The following is a 24,318-nucleotide window of genomic DNA, read 5'->3' as shown; positions in this document are numbered from 1 at the left end:
TTAAGGAGTCGAATTCCAATTTGATGGCGTATGCAAAAACAACTGTACAAAAGACAAATGTGTAGTAATATATAGCCATAAAAACAAGCCTGCGCCAATGAATGTTTTTAAAGGGGAAGTTCACCCTGAAGAAAACTTTGTTGTAAAAATAACAAAAAAAATAGTAAAAAATATTTGTGAAGATTTGAGGAAAATCCGTCAAAGAGTAAGAAAGTTATTATAGTTCAAACTTTGGGTATTGTGACGTCATAAACGAGCAGCTGCCCCATGTGTTATGTGATATAAAATGCATGAATTTCAAATTTTGTATGGTTCCTGATGACTTAATTTTGTTTTCTATTCATGATCGGGTGTAAAATGATTTGTCTATAGATATAAAAAAGGTACAGTGAAAACCATTTTCAATTTTCTGAGAAAATGACATTTCATTGATTTTTACCATTCGCTATGTAGAAATGCTGCTCGCATATGACGTCACAAATCAAGTAATTGAAATTCTAATAACTTTTTAATTATTTGATTAATTTTTCTCAAACCTTCGACAATATTCTTTATTATTTTTTCTGCTATTTCTATAATAAACTTTTTGTCAGGGTGAACTTCCCCTTTAACAGTTGATAAGATAAATGATGCAAGCATGTGGATCATCATCATCTTAATCAGAGTATGGCATTCAAAATAAAAAATTGTCACTAAAACATAAGGATGGAACCAAAACCGTCCCATCTTACGAAAATTGTGCTTGATCCATTATTCTCAACTATATGGAAACCCAGCAATATCACTATTAGATCTAGGATCAAATAGTCTGGCCCTAGCATCATTGGGGGCACAAATCTAGGCTGTACTCTGCTATTCATTGTGTTGTGTTATACAGTGAACCCATTTGATGTATTTTTTCTGGCATCGCCAAAAATATACATCAATTAACAATAATAACAATAAATACGATGATGATGATGATGATGATTTAAAGGGATGGTCCGGGTCGAAAGTATTTATAGCTTAATAAATACAGTAGAATTCACTGAGCAAAACGCCAAAAAATTTCATCAAAATCAGATAACAAATAACAAAGATATTGAATTTCAAAGTTTAGCAATATTTTGTGGAAACATGAGTTGTCATGAATATTCATGAGGTGGGCTGATGATGTCACATCTAGTGTTCTTTTGTTAAAAAAACATATTCTCAAAAATATGAAATGATGAAAAAATATGTTTTTTGTAATAACATAAGAAAACGGAAAGTGGAGATGTGACATTATCAGCCCACATGAGGAATATTCATGACGACTGTTTTCACAAAATATTGCTAAACTTTAAAATTCAATAGCTTTATCTGTTATCCGATTTTGATGAAATTTTTGGCACTTTTTGCTCAGTGAATTCTACTATGTATTAAGATATAAATATTTTCAACCCGGACCATCAATTTAATGATGATGATGAAGTATCTTTTTTATCCCTTCATTATATTTGATTTGGAAAAGAAGGAAGTAATGACTATCTACATGCTTATCTAGCTGTCTGAAGATACCTTGATAGAATAATATGTCATGTTTTAGTATGCATGTACACCTTCGGAAGAAACAAACATTCTGTTAAATTTTAGAATTATTTTTAGATTTAGATTTAAAGATTTATTTTCTCTGTCATAAATTGACTTTCTTCCTGGATAAATCAAAACTTACATCAGAATCATCACTTTTATTATGAATAAAATAATTTTGAAGGGGATTTTGAGGTCATTCCCTTGCTATTTTTTGTTAAAAATAATTTTTAATATACTGTACATCAATTATTAAAGACTTGAACTAGGTCACGATGTCCAATCTGACCTCAGCGAACTTTTCAACAACCAATCAGCGATAGAGTTACTCTGGCGATCATCCGCTCGATCAAGCGACGAAGACCAAGTGAAGTGATACTGCTAGACATTTTCGGGGCTACAAATCGATGATTTATCAAGCGTAGTGATCCTGAAGTTACCGATTTTGTGTAAGTGTCATTTAGTATGATGATATTTGCGTGTGCGAATTTTCAGAAAATATTATATGCATGAAACTTTCTCTTAATCTAAATGAGTGAAATAGCATTTGTAGTGAATGTATACGAGTGGGTCGTGCAGTTTGATCATGTTGATTGAACACTGCATGCCTAGCCTGTGCCTGTACTGTAGTCTGTACCGTACCGTACGTTTGCGCATAGGCAAGGGCATTACGGTGCACGTTGTTGCTGAGAAGAAGCAGTGTCTGAAAGAGTGTCATCGCCTTCGGAAGTTCGTCTGTCAGGAATGCGTGCATTCATTGCATCACAGTTGACCATGTTGACTTGATATGAATGGATCCTCAAAGTCAAACTTTCTGTGTTGATATTGATGATATGCCATGTACCGTATGCTGTGAGTGTGATTGTGACGTCAAACGTGCACGTGTACCCCAGGGGGGGGCACTCGACCAAAAAAGTGGTGGGGGTGTGCCGCGGGCGAGACAAAAAACTGGGGCCTTGGAGCGGGCTTATTGTAAAAAGGAGGGTCCTCGGAACGGGCTACGGAACGACAAATGTTTGTGAAAACGGGGGTCCTTGGAACGGATTGCCAGCGTGTGAGCGCGTATGCCTCCCTATGGAACGGTCATGCGTGCATGATGCAGCTAGCGCGGCCTCCACCGGGGAGCTCTGCGGCCGCTTTTCACCAAAATTGCAGCTCGTTCAACGCGATTGGAGCGGCGTAACGAAAAATATGCGAAGCTTTGGAGCGGATTTCTCTCTTTTTTCTCGATAAGAAGAAAATGCTATGCCTTGGAGCGGCTTTCTGTTTTCTTTTTCTCAACAAGGCAAAAATGCTATGCCTTGGAACGGAAATTTGAGTGTAAAAATGGGGGTCCCCTCCGCGGCACATACCCACTATGCATTGTATACTGAGTGCCCCCCCCGGGCGTGTACCTAGCCTGGGGCGTTTTTGGGGAGTGAAAGTCATACCGTACTGTACGTACATGACGTATGGTCACTCCCCACCAACGCCTGGTACTCCTACCTATATATTTCCCCACATACGGGTACAAAACCAGAAACTTTCGTCCCCGAGAATTCTACTTTCCCTCTAAAAGATCTAGCCCTAAAACATGTACATGGGGTCCAACTTCATTTCCAACATTTCTGCAATATTGATTTCATTTTTAAAGAAGAATTCATTAAAAAAACGAGAGATTTGTTATGAAAAGATGGGAAGAGCTTACGCCTTACGGCCGTGTTTACGTCGCCATCTTGATTTCTTTGCCTTCTGCTTGGCGACAGCACGCAAATCGCGCAATTTCTTTTAGATATTTGACCAGCAATTGATGCCAAGCATGAAATGCAGGGAATTTTTTTTTTTTTTCGGGGGCTCCGTTTCTACCTTTCGGGGGCTCTTTTCAAATGCTACTTTTTTTTGTATTTTAAAGAATAGGCCTACCTGTTCAATTGATAATAATAATAATAGTCTTCGTATAGCGCATAACACACTATGAACATCTCTGCGCTTCCAAAGGACTTGGATATTATTACCCCGGCTGTTAGTACATGTAGCTCAAGCAGCCTTTCCAGCGATCGGCATTTCAAGGAATGAATTCCTGCAGCAAAATGTGGATAAATTTCTTGCTCCAGGGAACTATGCCATGGCTGGGATTTGAACCCACGACCCTCTGTTTCAAAGTCCAGAGACTAATCCACTGGGCCACAATGCTCCACCAATATTAATGAATTATTATTGTTAATGTATGATTTTTGTAAAATTATGAGTTATTTTTGTTCATGCTTAGAATCTTGGATGTGGGTGTGTGTTTGTGTGAGTGTGACTGTGAGTTGGACTTTGATTATACATGTAAGTTAAAGAAATGAATTCAGTATCTTAATTTCTACTCTGTCTATTCCAGTACAATTACTCGGCCATATCTGATATATACTGTAGGCCCACATACCCTAACTTTTACTCAAGTTCTTTGAAGAAGCAGAACTCCATGAAAAGTGCATTTTTCTATGGGGGAGTCTAAATTTGGTGAGAATTTATTCATTGATAACTTAAATATACATGGCAATGAAGAAATCATCAAACTTTCTTGGCAGTTTTGAATAATAATATACCTGAAATGTATTACTCTATCTGAAACAGAAAATCACCATCATTGAGTCTTTTACTGTCCCCCAGAGCTCTGGCAGAGAGACAGAGCGCAGACTGACTAGCTAGTACATGCGCCAATATGTGTGTGCGTGCGTGAGCCTCCCGCCAGCCTTGTAAAATATCAATGGAGCTTTGTTTGATGATATATAATATTGACTGGCCTTGAGGGAGATACCAAATATATTTCCCAAACTAGTCTCATATTATTTGCAGATGACACTGTCGTTTGTCACTCACATTCGAACGTAGTTCAACTGGTTTCCCTTTTAAAGAGAAATTCCAGTAGTTGCAGTTAACACTGATTTCATGAGAAAGTCTCTAAAACAAGGCTTAATTGCCAGTATATCATCGAGGATCTAGATCTGGTACAGTTACATTAACTGGACTTTGTGAAATCTTGAAATCTACGCTGAAAAAATGTTCACTCCGAAAATCCCCTACACAGATAAGCGCACGTGGGACAATGTATAATTATTGCTTAGGGCGTCGGGCCCGACGCCCTACCCGAATCCCGTGCTTATTTGCTGATTTCTCAGCAATTACACAATTTCTTCCAGAATCCTTTGGCACATGCGTTTTATTTATACAAACAGACACTTTAGTGGTCATTTCATTGGATTCTGTACGAACTCATTTTGATATCGTTACCAAAACTAGCATTTACCTTTAAATGAAGAATTAAATAAATTGAATGTTTGGTTTAAATGTAATAAGCTATTTTTAAATAATGACAAGACAAAATATGTAATTTTTCATAAGAAGAAAAAGAAAATACCTAATTCAATTGAATCTGTTAAAATAGATAATATTTTTATTGAACGTAAGCAAAGTATATTTTTCTTGGGTATTCACATCGAGGAGTGTCTTGATTGGAAATGTCACATTGATTATGTCTGTTCTAAAATTTCTCGTAGTACTGGCATCTTGTATAAATTAAAAAATATTCTTCCAAGGAACATATTAATGAAAATTTATAATTCAACAATCCTTCCACATTTAAATTATTGCAATGTTATCTGGGGAAATACATACAAAACAAAACTAGACAAAATTTATAAGTTACAGAAACACATAACTCGGTTAATTACAAATAGTCATCATTTATCATCAAGTTTGCCACTGTTTTTAAAAATGAAAATTATTCCTGTAATTTACTTAATAAAGCTTAATACATCCATGTTCATGTTCAAATTTCACAAAAACCTTTTACCGCCTGTTTTTATTGATATGTTCCAACCAAATTCTGCATTTCATAATTATCCAACTCGTCAAAGCAAAAACTTACATATTCCTCTTTGTCATTCAACATTACTCTATAATTCTTTATCTTCTGTTGGGGTACGCGAATGGAATAATCTAAATTACGATATAAGATCCAGTACTACGATAAATCGATTCAAGTGTATGTATAAGAAACTTATATTTAGTAAAATGTTGTCCATGGCTGAGTAGGATACTTATCTATTTCATCTTCTACAGCTTTTTTAAATTTTTTTTATCTTTCTTGCTTGTATCACTCTCTTTCCTTTCCTATTTTCTCTACGATCTCGAGCTGTGTGTTTGCTGTGTATGGATTGATGCGTGGATGTACATTAGGATGGTTGTGTATGGGTGTGTGTGTATGTGTACAAACTATACTCATAATATTTTACGTGTATTTTAAAGGGCCCAGCTTTATAAGTAGTTTTGCTTCTTTTGGATCCTGGCCATTTTTAAATTGTATCTTTTTTTTTGTATTTATGTTTTTATTGTAAAACAAAATAATATACATGTATACAATAAGAACAAAACTTCATAGCTACTGTACTTAAGATATCTACACAAAATATCTACACAACTGATGACAAGACGACACATACACAGGACAAACACGATTCTCTCAGTAGCAAAAAGATAAAGAATAAATAAATAGGTAAATAAATTAATCAATAAATAAAAAATACATAAAGGCATCCAGATTCCAGAATATGGTGAAAACAATAATTTTGTGAGGGATAAGCATTAATCTACATTAAAGGACCACTTCTTGAAATGCAGTGCCAACTTATCATTCTTTTCAGCTATATAGTATTCTGTTTTCTGTTTTACTTTGACAAAGGTTATGAAAGCCTGAAAGTTTAAATCAATTTCTTGAAACTTGCATCTCATAATATAGAATTTAAGACATAAAAATAGGAAATTAATACACATATCATGTTTGCCACCAATATCAAAACCAAAAATGAAACTGATATCAGGATAGACTGTTGTTTCATGAATAATACTATCAATGTAGTCTGTGAGCTTCTTTCTAAATGGTAATTGTCAATGATTGATTTGTATAATTATACTTATTTTATGATGTTCATGGACTTTGTTTTTAAATGGTCAAATAAATGAAATGAAAAAAAAAAGAAAAATTGCCCTGAGTCGAAGACGAGGGCAATATGGGTCTAGTGAGGGAAATATGTTTGGTATCTCCCGAAAGTAACGCCAGTCAATATTACATGTATTACCTGTTACCTCTTTCTGGTACATTAAATTAACATATTGATAGATTATATAACTACATGTAAATTGTTGGACTTACCTTGGTCAAGCCTCTAGTGTCAATTCTGCACTTTACCATTATGACGTACTTACAAGCGCTCGGATCCAGCGTTGTCTTTATTATGACGTATATTTTTGGTGCGCGGATTCTTATGAAGCGTATCTCTTTATACGCACCCACAAATGCACTGGGTATTGATGAGCTCGGAATAGGGATATTATGGACTGCTAATTATTGTACGTAGGTGCAGTAGGAAAATTACTCTTTTCGGGGAGGAGGGGTGTACGAATATTATGGTCACTCGTCATTCAGCTGATCCCTGACCGAGCCATTGTGACGTAGTTTATGTTGAGTTTAGTTAGACAGACAAAATACGTGTTTATATCATGTATCCAAAATGCCTCATTCAGGTAATAATGTCTGATATTTACCTCACCCCCTAGAAAATAAAACAAATTATTTTTTAGTTTGTGATTCACAAATAAGGCAAGTTATTTTGGATGTTAATGGGCTCCGTTTTGACAAGCAAAGACGGATGACAACTCACCAATATGTGGTTACAAGACTCTGGGATTTGTCTCCTGTGTATTTCAAATGATTTTATCACAGAATTGTGATATCTGTAGGGGAGATATTGCACATGGTGGTAGTCAAAATGGTCCCCTATGCATGTACATGCAACTGTTTCCCTGACCGTGGATTTTTTTTTCATAATACATGTATGGAAAAGCATGGTACAGAAAAAAAGACGCAACTTGGCAATTCGAAACTGTCCTACATGTAGAATCCTAGCTATTTTCAAGGCTTGTTCATGATTTTGAGTATGGAGTTCGGATGATTTTTAGTTGGAGCAATTGGAGCTTGAGCATATTGCGCTATGGGGCTGCTGATTTGTTATCGCTCAGCAATAATTTCAGGGGCGACTTCCAGATTTTATTTATGTCGCCCCCGAAAACATGATTTTGGGTGATTTTGAGGGCGACTTAATCACTAGAGGCATTTCCAGGGTGAATTCACCCGCCGCCCCCATGTATTTTTTCCCTGATGAAATGAATATGTTTCTTCCAAACTGAAAACCGGACACTCCGAATAATGAACAGGATTGATATCGAATTGAGGATATCGAAAAAAGTTACTACTCAAGTGCAACTCCATCAAAGGCAACTTGATTTTCAACCAGTGATATTAGGGACTTGCACTGTTCTGCAAGATTTGTTTAGTACAAGTAGCAGTTATTTCTGAAATGGGACATTTTATTTTACACATATACTTTATTGAAAGGATGGTATCTTCTTTAATAAATGATGCAAATATTTTGATATGACATTACTAATCTGAAAAATGACATTTTATTAGCAATTTTTGTATAAAGAACACTCTTGAGTAATCTAATTAACCATCAATGCAAGCACAAGCAGAAATTTTTATATACTAACAAAGTAACATGAAAGGAACCCTCTCTAGCACTTATTTTTACTTTTTTGTTCTCCTCTCCTTACCTTTTTTCTTCTTTCTTTTCTTTACACCACCAATGACAATTATTTTCAACGTATTAGCCTGAGATTTCTTACTTAGTCACAGCATTGATATAATGCAATGTTTATTCATGCAAAATTATGAATTTAGTCTGCAATTCTCTTGGCTAGTTGTCTTCATTTGAAAAAAGCTATATCAGTAGTTATTAGATTTTTTTAAGTTTGTACCCACTGCATGGGATCAAAAGAAATTTTGTTATTTTGCAAGAACATGTACATGTATGAATAATTAAAAAGTTTGATTTTTTTTTCCTTAGAAATAGTAGGGCCTATAGAGCTAATTCTCGAGTCATTTCCTTCTCACTGCTATACATTTTGATTTCTGATAAAATATAGACAATAATAAAAATTCCAGCATTTATATTGGTAAGCTATTTTTAAATTTGCTGTTCATATTACAGTATTTTCGGGTTCGAATACCTCTTTTCTGTTTGCAACCTTGTGGTTTCTGTATTATTAACCCTACTGCTCTTGTGTGGATACTGGGTAAGGATTGCTATACTTGTGTATTTACATGTAGTTCTTATTTAGGTGAAGACATTTGCTATATCCATTTACTTCTAGATTCCTAGAATGTATTTACAACTTTCTTGTCCTATAAATCAAATGATGCTCTAGCAGTGTTAAATGTAATTCAATTATTTAGCCTGTGACCATTTTATTTCCCCTGATAAATAGTCATTTAAAAGCCATTTGAAAGTTTTGATATTAAAGTCCACCCACTGAAATGTTGATTTGAATAAATAGAAAAAATCAAACAAGCCTAAATTCATCAAAATCGCATGTAAAATAAGAAAGTTATGACAATTTAAAGTTTCGCTTATTTTCACAAAACAGTTATATGCACATCCTAGTCAGTATGCAAATGAGGAGACTGATGATATCATCCCCTCACTATTTCTTTAGTATTTTATTATATGAAATGTCAAATATTCTAATTTTCTCCTCATTGTCAATTGAAACAAAGATTAATTCCCCCTGAATATGTGGAATTTGATTATTCTAATAGATTATGGTTCAGTCAAGTTGGCCCTTATTGTAAAATCTGTAAAAAATGAAATATTGTGTAATTAAAATTCAAACAATAAAAAACAAAAGGAATAGCGAGTGAGGGACATCATGGACCATTTCATATTTGTATGTCACTGAGTCACTGTGCCAATTTTAATATTTGAACAAATTGTCTTTCACTAATTTGTGGCAAACATTCTAAAGATCATAAACCAAGAAGAAGATATCACAAAACTCACAAATACGAAAATCCTGCTGTGTTTTCCGAACACCACTTAATTTTGCCGCCTGATGTAGAAGGGGTCCTAAAGCTACGCACTCGATTTGTCATGCAAAAAATTGTATTTCCTGTGCCTCAAATACTAGAATAAGTTCATAGTTTTTTTTTAGTATTATAGGAAAAAATGAAATTAAAGTGAATGCAACTCCGAAATTCCAAAGAGATGTGGATTTTCTCTACATTTAGAGATTAACTGCAGCCTCTGTATAAAAAATTGAATATGAATCGTTTGTTACTCTGCAGTCACAGTTTCACATACATGTACATGTACATGAAAACTGCATGCCCGATGAGTGGTGCTTAGCTTTAGGACCCCCTACCATACTTTTTTTGGGGGGGTTCAAAATTTAGCAGTATGTTTTTTTAATTACTTTGCATCAGTTTTCATACATGAAAGCCCTCACATGAGGAGGAGAACATGGGCCCCCAGTCTAAAAACTTTCCCCAAATATTTCTGAACTAAAGAAGAAAATCTGATGAAATTTGCCTGTGAGCAGCTTTCGTATATATTCTGTGGTAAAAAAAATCAATGTTTTTTTTTTATTGTACTTTCACAGTATATCATTTTGCACCTGCTACAGAAAGAAAAAGGGTATTTTCTTTTTTTTTACAATGAACTTTTCATCAGGGTGAACCTCCCCTTTAAAAATGCAATTTTTTTTCCTTTCACCATTTTTTCCAGTGTTAAACAAATTTCAATGAAATTAATTTACCATTAATTGAGAGAACATACATGTAGTCGATCTGATTAATAAGTCAACTTTGCACTTAAAATATAAGTACATGTGTCATAGATCTGCATTTTGCATCTTTTCTTTAAACTGCATTTACTTTAAAGGGATGGTCCGGGCTGAAAGTATTTATAGTTAATTAAAATTAAATAGAGTAGAATTCCTTGAGCAAAATGCTGAAAGTGTCATAAAAATAGGATAACAAATAACAAAGTTACTGAATTTTAAAGTTTAGCGATATTTTGTAAAAACAGACGTCATGAATTCATTAGGTGGGCTGATGATGTCACATCTCCACTTGTTCTTTTGTATTGTACTATATGAAATTAGGTTTATCCAAATTTTTCCTCCAAGAACTAGAAAAATTGGATTGACAACTGATTTAGTGCATTAGATATTTGGGAGACATAATATTCACACAAGTATGAAATAATGAAAAATTATGATTTTATGTAATAACATAAGAAAACGGAAAGTGGAGATGTGACATCATCAGCCCATCTAATGAATATTCATGACGACTGTTTTCACAAAATATTGCGAAAGTTTAAACTTCAATAACTTTATTATTTGTTTTCCGATTTTGATGAAATTTTTGGCATTTTGCTCAGTGAATTCTACCCTATGTATTAAGATATAAATATTTTCAGCCCAGACCATCCCTTTTAAGACCAGCTAAAAATAATGAAATATATTTCTGCTTCCTTCCCACGCAACATGCATCACATATTTTCATAGATGTTTATGAATGCTTCCCCACCAAGGGAAAACATGGATTGAATCTTTCATACAGCCTTTTTAAAGCTGCCTCAGCAACGCTGCTCTTTGACCCCTCCCTGTTTGGAACTAATGGAAACTCAAGGCCCCCCAGCTTACCCCCCACAGAATGCCCTCTTGCCCTCATGAGTATGCAGTGACTCGCCCTTTGCTTGCTGGGGGATTGGGCTCTGGCAACAAAAAGACCCCTACCAGGATTTTATATGCAGCAGATTGAGTAGACAGCTCTTTATTCAAAGTCTGTTGTCAGCCAAGAACAAGCAGCAAGTAAGTCTGCATTGTTTGTAGCTTACAGCTTGGACGCTGTGGGAAAAAAGGAAGATAAATTCAGTTTGGAACATAGCTTTGCTTTGTGGATAATGCAGTGTTAAAGCTTTTCGTGAGTATTTTTGTATATGGTTTTTCCTAAGGACTTTTTCCATTGGTGGTACATTAGATATTGCTGTGATAGCTACATATGATTAAATGACTTGTGTAATTGATTGTCAACCAACTTTCAACTCCAAATCCACACTTCGTCCTACATGTATCTAGTGGATTCTACCCCAGGCTATTTTAGGGTAAATTTATGTATGAATGATTGTTAGCATCATGTTGATATGGTTGGCAGTCCATGAATACGTGTACCTCTGTGTTTCACAACACCATGGTCGTAGAAATACAGAACAGTAATTGCCGGTTAAAAATACTTTATGGGGGGGTAGCTACTGCCTATTACTATTAATTCTGTAACATTGCTGACTTGCAGTGAATGGGATTTTCCTTTTTTTTCCCCCCATATTCCAAGGCTCCTTTGAGCATACATGTATTTCTGGGGCAAAATCCCCTTGATCCCCATGTAATTTTCCCCTGATATACATGTACATGTAATTGTTATTCATTTCCTTGGATATATTGGAGTTGTTACTAATTGGGCAAAAAATTATTTACGATTAGATGTTCATTCAGATGCTACAGGCCTCATTACTGTTTGATAACCTTGAAATTATCTTAACTCAATACAAGTACATGCATAAGGCCTATAAAATTGGATCAAATGAAAGAGAAAGGCATAAACTTACATACAATTGCTGTGATTGTATTCCATTAAAATTTGAAATTTTGCTTTATTTTCTAGGATACACCATTATGCTTGAGATTTTGATTATATTGTTTTTTCCTTTTTTATAATGTAAAATATGATTGTACTCCTATTAGAAAATTCAAATTTAAGTTTGTTTTTATAATGAATAGGCATATATGTATGTGATGTAAACTTGATAGTGATATTAGGTAGTAAATTGCAATCATTTCAATTTTCCTAATTATGTGATTCTGTATGCAGTTGAACAAAGGTAGGTTTTACAGGGACACCCCAATTTCAAATATGCATGTAAAATCTACCTGTATTAAAATGTTTATTTTAAGTTTGACACTCATTGCCAATACTTGCTGCAATTTTAGGTATTAATGTACAGTTTGACATTCATGTCCATGTTTGTAGTTTTGAATCGTTACATGAACCGAGTTGCACTATTTATAGATCCATCCCTTGTTAAATCGTGCACCTCACTCAGGAAATAGCATGTGTGCAAAGTGCTGCAACATTTTCCCCAAATGCAATTCATTCAAACCGATATGTTCCTACTCAAACAGCAGTATGCTTGAATTCATTTGAAATTTAATCCTCGCACATAGCACCCCTGCCATTTTTGCCAGAGTCTGGGAGTAGAATTTGACCCTACCCCCTATCAAGCCCCCCACGCAATGCTGAAAATAGAAGCCTCTGTATATCCTCTGGACAAAATCACCGCTGTGATTTCATTTTAGTCTTGTAGTACGTGTAAGTCTGTTCACAGCTATTCATAATTAATGTAGGTGCTGCATGCATTATGTCTGGGATAATGTAGAATTCCATAGGGATTTTTTTTAATTCAATGTTTTACGTAGAAAAGTCAGAGACTTCACATTTTGACAAGATTGAATAGAATGTTGGAAATAGAAAAGATTAACAAGCACAACAGTTCTCTTTATCAGTGAATATTGTTCAGATCTGTATTGGACATGTAGTACCACTGTACAAACCACATCATATTTTGGAGTATTTTATGAAAATTACAGCATATTGCAAGTTATACAAATAAAATCAATCAATATTCTTGTAATCATTTCTAAATTTACTGCAAGTCAATACATGTACATGTAAGTCTCTTTGTTTGAAAAGAGGAAATATATATGTAAATTGGTTTGCTGTTACACTTTTAAAGGACAAGTCCACCCCAACAAAAACTTGATTTGAATAAAAAGAGAAAAATTCAACAAGCATAACACTGAAAATTTCATCAAAATCGGATGTAAAATAAGAAAGTTATGACATTTCAAAGTTTCGCTTCATTTCACAAAAACAGTTATATGAACGAGCCAGCTACATCCAAATGAGAGAGTCGATGATGTCATTCACTCACTATTTCTTTTGTTTTTTATTGTTTGAAATATGAAATATTTTGATTTTCTCATCATTGTCATGTGAAATGAAGTTTCATTCCTCCCTGAAAACGTGGAATTCCATTATTTTAACAGTTTGTGCTTCAGGCAAGGAGGTCCCAATCGTCAAATTCGTAACAATTGAAATATTGTATAATTCAAACAATAAAAAACAAAAGAAATTGTGAGTGACATCATCAACTCTCTCATTTGGATGTAACTGGCTTGTTCATATAACTATTTTGTTAAAAATAAGCGAAACTTTGAAATGTCATAACTTTCTTATTTTACATCCGATTTTGATGAAATCTTCAGCATTGTGCTTGTCTGATTATTCTCTATTGATTCAAATCAACATTTTTCTGAGGTGGACTTGACCTTTAAGTTAAAACAGATCCATAATAGGAAATTTACGTCTGATGTGCTTCCATTGCAGATACCAGTATATGTGCACTACATTGTACATGTACATGTAGGTGCATCATCACTTCAAGAGTAGATACTTAAGAACAAAAGGAATTTTTCCTCTTTGTACAAATTTTTAAAATTGAAATAGGATTAATAGGTGAAAACGACATGTAAGTTGTCTAGTCGCACAAACATTCAAAATGAGGCGACTGGGTACATGTACATGTAGGTTACATGTAGAATGTACCTGTACATCTCAAATGTTAAACATTGGAACTTCTACAGATTGAATAATTTTTTTTTTAAATCACCAATTTAGAGCTTATTAGGCTTAATCGCTTTTTATATTATTATTATGCATTCAGTATACATGCACATGTTGGTAAAGAAAAATTCATTTGATGATGACAATCATAGTTTCAGTGTCCTTTATTTCACATCTCTTTTAAAATACATAAAAATACAAATAAAATGCTCATACTGGAACAGAGAACCAGAATATATAGGATAAATAATCCTATACAGCTAGTAAGGAACAATAATCACCACTGTACAGCTGATGTGAGGGGAAAGACAGAAAGCCATTGGTCTAACGAGGTCTATCCCAATAATAACCGTACCACACGGAAGGAACTTACGTAAAAATAGCCAAAAAAAATGTTGATGATGTTGATGATGAGAGCAGGTCCTTAAAATTAATCCAAAGCTATTGAAGGTCATGACAATGGATGCTCTTTTGATTAGCCTCAACGCCCCTCTCATTGGTGGCCTCTGTTGTGCCCTTTTAATTTTTTTGATATGTTACTATACATATGCTTTAATGAAGAAATGTGCACTACAGAAAGTGATGTTGACGTAAAACATCAAAATTTAAGGGCTGATTAGTGATTATGAATAGAAGCAATATTTTACACATGTATGCAATGCTCATGAAATGTGTGGTTTTAAAGAAATATTTTATTTTGTTATCCTGATTATCATCAAGTAATTGAATTGAATACCTACATGATTATTGTCAAAAATAATAGCATTCAGCATGTGTGCAATGAACACCTGTTTTAACGTGGGCCATTGATTTAAGAAAAATATATATATATATATATATGATCAATCTGCAGAAGATCAACTGAAAGTATGTTAATCCCTTTGATACCTCCTAATGTCATTGTTCCAATCATTGCCACTCACCGCATTGCCTTCCTTCTCTGCTTTGTACTGTATCCTTTTGTGGATGGTTTCAAGAGTCTTAAGGTATATTCAGATCGCCTAGAAGCTAGAGAATACCAGGTGGGTGTCTTATAAAGCTGTTCGTAAGATTCGAATGCTGTACGCACAACTGGTGATCCTTTTTTGTGTTATGTGATATCCCTATGTAATTGAGTTATGACCTACATGTAAGAACGGGTTCCAGTCATGTGTGAAGTCATTCGTAACTTTATGAACAGCTTTATAAAACACCCACCAGGTACTCTCTCCGGGAATTCACCCTAATCTGCGTTGATCAGAAAACACCAGGTATTTTTTTTTACCAATGGAAGCAAAATATTTGTGATGTTCTTGAAAGAAAATACCTGCTGCTTAGTGAGTACTTGCCAAACTTACGAGAACATTCAGTTGGATTTTTCCAAGGTGTTGGGTATTTTTGCAGTGTGAAAGAAAATAACAGGAACTTTCTCAACCCAGTAAACAGTCCTCGTCTGCTAATCAGACCGTTTGTAACAAAGATTTTACCCTTAAGTTTTGCCGAAAGTATGTGCTTCGGGTAAGTGTTCATGCGGAAAAAAATAATTATTTGGAATTGTACAGCCTGGACAAGTTCCTGTTCTTCTTATTTATCTGTTCTGAAACTGCTCCCATCTCACCGGGGTTCCTTGCAGTTTATTGTTAAATTCAGAAACTTGCTTCAAATTTCAGGGCTTTAAGCTATCAGTTGCAGTGTTTCTTGAAGCTTTTAGGTTATTTACAAAAACATTTCGTCTTGCAATTCATAAATGACTGCATTTACATGTAACTGGTGTTTTTACACAGACTGAACTTATTCTAACTTAATACATTTTTGACAGGAAATAAACTTTGCATTATTTGTTAACATACCTGTAAGTTTAATCTTCAAATTGGATTTCAACTTTGAAAATCATTCAAAGTGATTGAAAATGAGATAGCAAGAAGAAGGGACAGCAGCTGTGTGTTACATATAATCTGATTTATTTAACACCCCCTGGTTATTTCTATTTTAAATCTCAGCCCTCAGAGAAGTTAATAAACTGTCTCAATATCAGTTGTAGTGCCTTGCAAAAAATGTGTAAAATGTCATTTGTTTGTATCTTTTAATTTACTGCAGAGTAACTTGACAAGGATCCACTAGAAGAAGGTGTGTGAGGAGTGAGGTATGTCCACGCTGCCCCAGCCCCTCTCCCACTGCCTGCTCAACCAGGTACACCCTGCCATCAACCTGCCCCAGACAGGGCTAGTGACAGACATCAAGCCCATGATCAGTAATAAACCTCCCACGCAGGAGGTCAAACCAAACATCATATCTACCGGCTTGCCCTATCCTCCACTGAACGTGCCTAGCCTACCCACCATGCCCAACGTATCACTGCCCAGTGTCTCCGTGCCCAACGTCTCCATGCCCAACGTCTCCATGCCCAATGCATCCATGCCCAGTGTTACCATGCCTAGTGTGTCTATGCCGAGTGTATCCATGCCCAGTGCGTCCATGCCGAGTGTTTCCCATCACAACCAGCAAGGTATGTTAATAGTTGAAAAAGAAATGCTGATTTTTCTGGTGGTATAAGGGTGGCATTGGGGCCTCAGAGGTTTTATTCATTATTTGATTTAAAATAAACAATTCTTAGTTTCTAAAATAATATACAGTCAGTGAAAGATGATTACATAGAGCAACCATTGCAATACTGTAGATAAAAATGGCAAAGGGTTTATTGATAACCAGACCTTGAAATGGGAGACAAGTCCGATTCTGTGATGTTGGTATACCCATTAAGTGTAACATTGAAGACACATGAATGTTGCTAAGGTCAAAGGTTCACCAGAAGATTTGATTAAATTCAGTTAAGAACTTTGGATGAACTAGAGAGTTTTAGAACATCTGGTAACATGTGTGAATTATTGGTAACCCTGGAGCAAATGTACATCTTTATTAGAGTCAATGGAAGTTGTTGAACTTCCGTGTTCACTCATTTCAAGGGACCAAGGTGATTCAGTACACATCAGCATGTTTAGTGCAAGGATTCCAAATTTGAATTCATACTGAACTGAAGTATCATCAATATATTTGAAATTGAGGTGTGTTCATGTTGATTTTCATATGTAAATAGAAAGATGAAATCATGAATCATGTTGAATTTGAAAATCGATATTGATTACCCGGTACACCCTTTGCTTCGCTAGAAAGTTCTTTAATACAGGGGTATGGTGCATGAATTGAATACATACAGTACGGAATGTAAAATAATTTTCACAATTCTGAGAACAATACCTGTTATTCTTATGATCAACATTGAAAAATAATCAGTTTTATGCAAAATGTCTAGATTATCATTTGACATATTATGAAAACAATTGAATTATTACCAAACATGGAAGCTTCAATTTGCAGGTGATATTGGATGCATGATTGTGGTAAAATGTCTCTCATGTTATTGTTTTTTTTTAATGGTTATTTGAATATGTTTAGGAAAATTAACTCTCAGAAATGCTAATGTCCATCAAAAAAAGGGGAGCATGCAAGGGAAAGGGTCATTAATGTGTCACATTCCATTCACCAATATGCCTGAGCTAAATAGGTTTAACATTCTTGTTTTTAAGGATGATAGCAGATTAGCATTACACCTGGAGATCAAATACCCAAATAAATGATATCAAGCAGCCCTAGTAAATAAACCCTTCAAAAAAAAGCTCTAAGAAAATAGTGATTATTCATATGCTGCAAGAAGTTCATTGCAGGATGTGATTTTTATTGAGCAGAATTATGAAAAAAAAACTCCCATCAAGATATTCCATGCATCAAAGAATGACTGAATAAAACAATTGTGAAATTTAAGCTTTTGTTTTATTTTGTGTGTGGTTAATATTCTTATTTATTTTGTTATGAACAATATTGTAAGCATTTCAATTTAATATTGACAACCAGTCTTTCTTTTTCTCTCTCCCTGTAGGTAACACAACACAACTTAATAATACTAATTCCCAAAGAATGGCACAGATGAAGAAGTGCCCCAATGAGTTTTTACATCAGAATCCACAGAGTGAACGCCAGCTTTTTTACAATGATGTAGCCATGCAACTTTATAACAGTGACTTCAACAAATTTTCTTCCAAGAAGGAATTTCATGGCTACCTGTTAGAGCAACAGAAGTGGAGATGGGATACCCACAGCTACATAGGAAACCTGGAGACCAGAGTTCACAACTTGCTCATTAATCCAAACAGTGGAGTTGCGCAGAACGTTGCACGCTACCGCAGTGTCCCAATCAAATGTAAAAGTGAAGATGTGAAGCGATGCGAGGCCACATCCAAAGAGCTGGAGAACATGGCAACCCGCATTGCCAGTGTACGGCAGCAGCTGCTACACAAAAAGGGCACCTTGCTGACATCCAGTGATAACAGCGTTGTAGTGTGGCAGAATGAGCTCGCCTACATAGAACAGCTGTTTGACAGGACTGATCAGATGTACAATGAGGTTTTATCCACCCTGGCAAGTGTCAACCAGACCTTCTCCCACCTTCAAACAAGCTTCACAGCAGAGGCTGCAGAATTGGCTGATCGCAGGCGTCTATGGAGGAGGAGGAAGGAAAACAACCGCAAGAGACGGAAGCGCATGGAGAAACAACTTGAGAAAATCGAGCAGCGATCCTGTGAGCTTCTCTTTCACATTACGTCCCGAGCAGCATATGACCGGGTACGTTCTCACCCGGAGATGCCTCGTATTGGACCCAGCGAGGTTAACACAGACATGTTGAATGGGATAAAATCTAAATCCGAAGTAAGGCCTCTTATGCACCTACTCAGCAAGGGTTATATGACACCTGGTGCAATGGAGATGGTCTCTCAAAAAATCCAAAAACTTGAGTGTGGCATTAAGACTGAAGCTCACCAACAGGCAACCCAGGTTGGTATCAACTCCCTGGCAATCAACAAAGTTACAGCACCTGCTTCAGAGCTAAATTCCATACTGCCTCCTGTCACTGGCATTGCCTCTACAGCTATGGTTTCAACAGTAAACTCTGCTGTCACACAACAATCAGTGCCAACTGTCAATCTGAACACTCAGTTAGCGAAGTAAAACACAATTTTAAAGTAACTTAAGATAAACCACATTGCCAAGTGTTTTGACATAGTGTATGTTGTACTCAATTGTAACCAGCCTTGTGTAATGTATGAGCTTTATCATTACATGGCAAAATGTAAATTTATTATACAAGTATTATGCAGGAATGTTGCATCAGTGAAATCACTAGATTTTGAAATCACTTGTTCTTACCCTAGATGTATATGTACATTTTACCTGTAAAAAATGCATTCACTTTGATATTTTAAGAATCATAATCTTCTTTATTATTAGGATATATGCTATATGTACTATCCATAGTATGACTACACTTGGAAAGGACATAGGTACAACATTCTTGTAGGCTGTTATGAAATATATTGCTTTCAATTAGTGTTTGATTACTTGCCTTGCATAATCTATTACTACATTCAAATTATAAGAATTCTTCCCATTGCTTTTGTTCTCCATTGATTGTTTCTAGGACTATCCAAGTCCAGTGACTTTGTGGATGCTTCATAGACATTTATCATGGCTCAGTTTTCTTTGATTCTGTGTGATTAGAATGTTGCCATAAGTACATCTTGCAAGTGAATTATAAAAAAGGATAGGGTTGTTTGGATGGTTTTATGTTGGCATTTCTGTCATGTTCCTAGATGGACCAAAATTTAGAAATATGGTAACAACTATTGTTTACATATGTCAGTCACTGACTGATTATTATTTTTGTATGGTAAGGCAGCAAAATATTAGTGAATTTCTCTTTCTCTCCTAATTTAAAAACTTGAAAAGAATAATGGGTTTTTGAATGGCACTCACATAGTATCAGCTATAAAGACATTCCTGGTTCTCCCATAAGTATTACTCTGATTTTCACTTTGCATAGCCTGCCCATATCAAAGAATTTTATATTGTCATGCAGATTTACATGTTCTCATGCACCTACCCTTTGCAGGTCAGGAATGAATAACTTCAAATGTATTGCTACAAGACATTGGTTCCGTGGCAGGATTTGAATCCCATACTTTTCAGTTTGAAAGCAGAGACTTACCCCCTGATTGGAATATGACACCTTTGCAGCCGGTTCTAAATTGATCTCGGACATATTACTGATATCTCTTCTCTCAGTCAGAATTTAAGAAAATCAATCCAAACCATGTACAATTTGCTGTAAAAGCATTTAATTGAGATATATTCATTGAGCAACTTCATATCCTGGTTATCATGCAAACAGAATTATATGAATTATGTATGGGAGATTGAAGATGAGATTTATGAAGAAATGTACTAGGCACATAATGTACACTGGCTCATTTGCAGAATGCAAGAAGATATTACATGTTGTATTCATGTAGAAATGTATATAAAACTGTATTATAGTAGACAAAAAAGGTATCGAGATGCTTTTAAACATTTTTTTAAATACTTTTTTGTCAGTGACTTCTGGTGCTATTTATCTTTTATTGGCTTTTGAGTTGTTTTTTTCTTTCTTTTTTTACAAAAATTTTATGAGATTGGCCTGTATTTTAAATTCTTGTTTCACTGATCCTTGGTTGGCTACTACTAGAGAACTCTTGTCGTAACCTACTTTTTAAGCTACATAAGACAAAGATGGCTATTAATAACACCATGCCACATTATCAATATCGAACTGACAGCACGTTACTTGTTTTCCGTTTTGACCCTTTTGTCATGTCTTTAAATATGAAGAAAACCATTGTAGTAAGCAGCTCAAGACAGCTTTGACAGCCTGATTGCCAAATGTGCTGATATTATGAAATGTCTGCTGTTACAGATTAATGCCACTATTGCTACCCATCTTGTTAACTGCAGATTTAGGCCATGGTTTGAGTAATCTGAGTACAAAATTCAGGTCATTGGGTTAAAGTGTATGCCATGTCATACAAATCTTAAATGCCTTGAAACATGAGGCTTTTCCATGAAAAGTATGAAACCAGTACAATTGTTATTTTTATACTCTTTATTACCAGGGATTCAACTCACTGCTTTTTCTATACCATACATGTAACCTTTGTAAAGCTGTGAGTTAAACAATGATGTTAATGACAAGCCTGTTGTGTATGTTCTGTTATAATCATGTACACTACCAGTCACAATTCTTTGACTCACCATTAAAACCAGAGAATAATAGATTCTGTCCACTGAATATATTGCTATCTTTTTGTCATGTACAGGATAAAATGAGATCACTAGAATTACGAAATGGAGAACAGAATATTGAAGCTTACTTGGCAGCTGTCATTTGATTAAACAACAGATCTGGTATGGAATTATTTTTCAAGTCATACTTTCATTGGATTGGGTGAAATATTGTGTTGTTAAATTATATTTTCAATATGTCTTTTTAGAGAACAATACTTAGGGTAATGCACAGGTGAAATATTGTTAATGTTTGTTGTGATGGAATTCAAGGTGATGAAATAATCAGAGATGTTCTAAATAATTTTTTTTTTGGGGGGGGTTAGGACAGGGGAAGCTACCAATTGCACTGTTTATGTAGCTCACATCCATTTTTGGTGGCAGAAAATGAGCTTGATATGAAACTGATAAAAAAAAAATCAAATTATCTGTGTTGTTTATGAAGATAAAATAGACCTTGAGATCATCTGATACAATGAATTTCAGTGTATTTCTTAAATTAAGTGCTATTTATAATTGTTACTTTTAACCAAGGCTCCCCCCCCCCATGAAAATTACAGTGATTCATGCTTTTTCTTGGGTAAACAGAACTCTCATCTATTTTAATTTACTCCATTGGTTATGAGAATTCCCAGCAAGGAATCCACCCTTGGCAAAAAGGAAAGATACTGTTGACCCTATTTCACCTCTCATTTGTTTCTTATAAATATTGATGAGGACACTGCAGCGTCTTAGTTTTACTTAACTTTTGGTCTTTGACCTTGTTTACTAGAGGAAAAAAGCAAGCTACTGTAAGAAATTAGTTTTAGATATTGATGATTTCTAACAATGTAATTTTGTAACAAAAATATGATACAAATATAGGGACCTGAAGGTTAATGTAGGTTAAAAGTCAACTAAGGTCAAATGAATCGGGTGAGATACATGATTGATATTGCTTTGTAAAGAAGACATTTCGTCAACTCTATGACATCAGACTACAACCTTTTATTAGTAAATAAATACAATTGATTTACAAAGTGCTGTAAGTTCCTTAAACTAAAACAAGCACATTTTATACACCTTGTTGAAGTTCTTACATCCTTTTCCTTTAACAATAACATAAGGGATTTGTAAGACATTCATTATGATTATGGCATGGACAGCACCATTTATGTTTTGTGGGGTTTTTTGTGGGGGGGAAATAACACAATTCATTTTGTCAAGTCTCGACCACCTTTTGGCCTGTAGCTTTGTACTAGTACCTTTTCAAGGTTTTGTGACATTTTATCATGACTAGAACGTGGATGTGCTGCACACTGCATCTGATCTTGGTGGCCAGCAATGCAATGCTTTGCTCTTTTGAGGATAGACAGTCAACCTGCCCGAAAATTGATTCTTCCCTCCTGCTCTACAACTCCTCTCACTGACTCTCCATCTCAACCAGCCTTCTACCCAAGCTCTCCACTCCTGGGTCTTGTTACATACAGGAATTACAACTGTTGTAACTTTGCCATTATGGCAACTACCATGGTAACATTTATTCTGATTGGCTAATGAGCCCTGTTACCATGGTAGTTGCCATAATGGCAAAGCTACTACAGTTGTAAGTCCTTCATGAAACAGGCCCCTGGTTTACATTCATTTTAAGGACTACACCCATTTTTTCTGAGATATTCTATTTTCTAACCTCTTTATTTCACTTCTACCTCTTTTCACCTTTATCTCAGTCCTTTCCAAGATTTTACACATGGTGTGCCGTAAACCATTTCCACGATTGTTCACACCACCATGCTGCGTGCAGTTTATTTATGATCTTGTCTTTATAGAATTGCAGGCCATGTGGGGCTGAGACGATACTTGAGACATAAATTGTGATATTTTGTATTTCCATTTGTCTGATTCTGTATTGGAATTAAGGCTCTTAAATGTAGCATTAAAAGGTAGCATGTTAATGAATCAAAGTATATAATCAATAACTTTTATTGAAGTTTCTGAGAATCTTTTTTTTTTAAATCTTGTTACTAGTGAAAAGTTTCCTTCTCAAAATGTCTGTATTGATGTGAATTCAATTCATTTTATTCCAGTGATTTCAACATTTAATTTTATGAGACTCGCCCTTTAGCTTGTATACATATGTATCATGAATTTGGTAAATTAAACTATTTTGCATCCTTCCTTTGCTGAAAGAAGCGTTGTACTGTTTCCTTATTTCATTGCAAACATTCGTTTTAGTGTTGAGTAATAGATCTGTGTAACAAAAGACATGGTTTATAGGGTACTTTCAGGCGGAAAATATTATTTGATCAGATAAAGAAGAATTAGACAAAACACTGAAAATTTCATCAAAATCAGAGAAGGAATAACAAGGTTACGACATTTTAAAGATTTGCATTATTTCTGTACATGTAATTGTGAATGTTAAATGAGCAAACAAATGAAGTCACACACTGTAATTTATTACATGAAGTTATGTTTATTCATTTTTTTCCTCAAAGAAAAAGTTATTGGATTTACTACTGATTTAATGCATTAGATATTCATTGATGCAACTTACATAAGGGATACACATCTTACATTTATGAAAATTTGAAATAAATATGATTTCATGCAATAACATAACAAAAAGGAAAGTGTATGTAAATGTATATATTCATAAATGTGAGAAATTGTGTCAATTGCGGTAGTATAAAGCAAAATACAAGGTAAATGTAACAAAACAACTGTAGAGAGACAAATTGATGTCATATGGGCGAAAATTTGTCCCTACGTTTGTTTTATTCACCTTGTATTCTGATATAATAATTATGTTTGTCCCTTTTCTTCCTGATATTAAAAAGTCAACTTTCTAACATATCCTTACAGTACATTTCTTTTTTAGTATAGCAGGTGTTTGATTATCAATAGCATTGTAGGCTTCATAACAATGATTTCCCCCAATTATCCCCCTCCCCTCTCACACACACACACACACACTTTCTCTTCCACCATCTCAG

General features: G+C 34.9%; 1 protein-coding gene across 3 annotated transcripts; it reads left to right on the top strand.

The window, feature by feature from the left end:
* Positions 1 to 1,878: 1,878 nt before the first annotated feature.
* On the top strand, positions 1,879 to 23,500 carry LOC121418799. Of its 3 annotated transcripts, none has more exons than XM_041612942.1 (3): positions 1,879 to 2,000; positions 16,235 to 16,643; positions 18,072 to 23,500. In XM_041612942.1, exons 2-3 carry the CDS (start codon positions 16,283 to 16,285, stop codon positions 19,196 to 19,198), a joined length of 1,488 nt encoding a protein of 495 aa, XP_041468876.1. In that variant the 5' UTR covers positions 1,879 to 2,000; positions 16,235 to 16,282; the 3' UTR covers positions 19,199 to 23,500. The 3 variants fall into 3 exon arrangements, with proteins under 3 accessions (XP_041468876.1, XP_041468878.1, XP_041468877.1); XM_041612944.1 differs by lacking the exon at positions 1,879 to 2,000 and adding an exon at positions 10,944 to 11,289; XM_041612943.1 differs by lacking the exon at positions 1,879 to 2,000 and adding an exon at positions 11,298 to 11,401.
* Positions 23,501 to 24,318: the final 818 nt, after the last annotated feature.

The sequence above is a fragment of the Lytechinus variegatus genome, chromosome 7 (assembly GCF_018143015.1).
Source record: "Lytechinus variegatus isolate NC3 chromosome 7, Lvar_3.0, whole genome shotgun sequence".
Classification (NCBI taxonomy): Eukaryota; Metazoa; Echinodermata; class Echinoidea; order Temnopleuroida; family Toxopneustidae; genus Lytechinus; species Lytechinus variegatus.
This window is presented reverse-complemented; position numbering and strand designations above follow the sequence as displayed.

Excerpts from the sequence above, each read along its gene's own strand:
- LOC121418799 (XM_041612942.1), top strand. The coding sequence starts at position 16,283 with ATGTCCACGCTGCCCCAGCCCCTCTCCCACTGCCTGCTCAACCAGGTA. Across the intron at positions 16,644-18,071 it reads TTCCCATCACAACCAGCAAG|GTAACACAACACAACTTAAT; the intron begins GTATGTTAATAG and ends CTCTCCCTGTAG.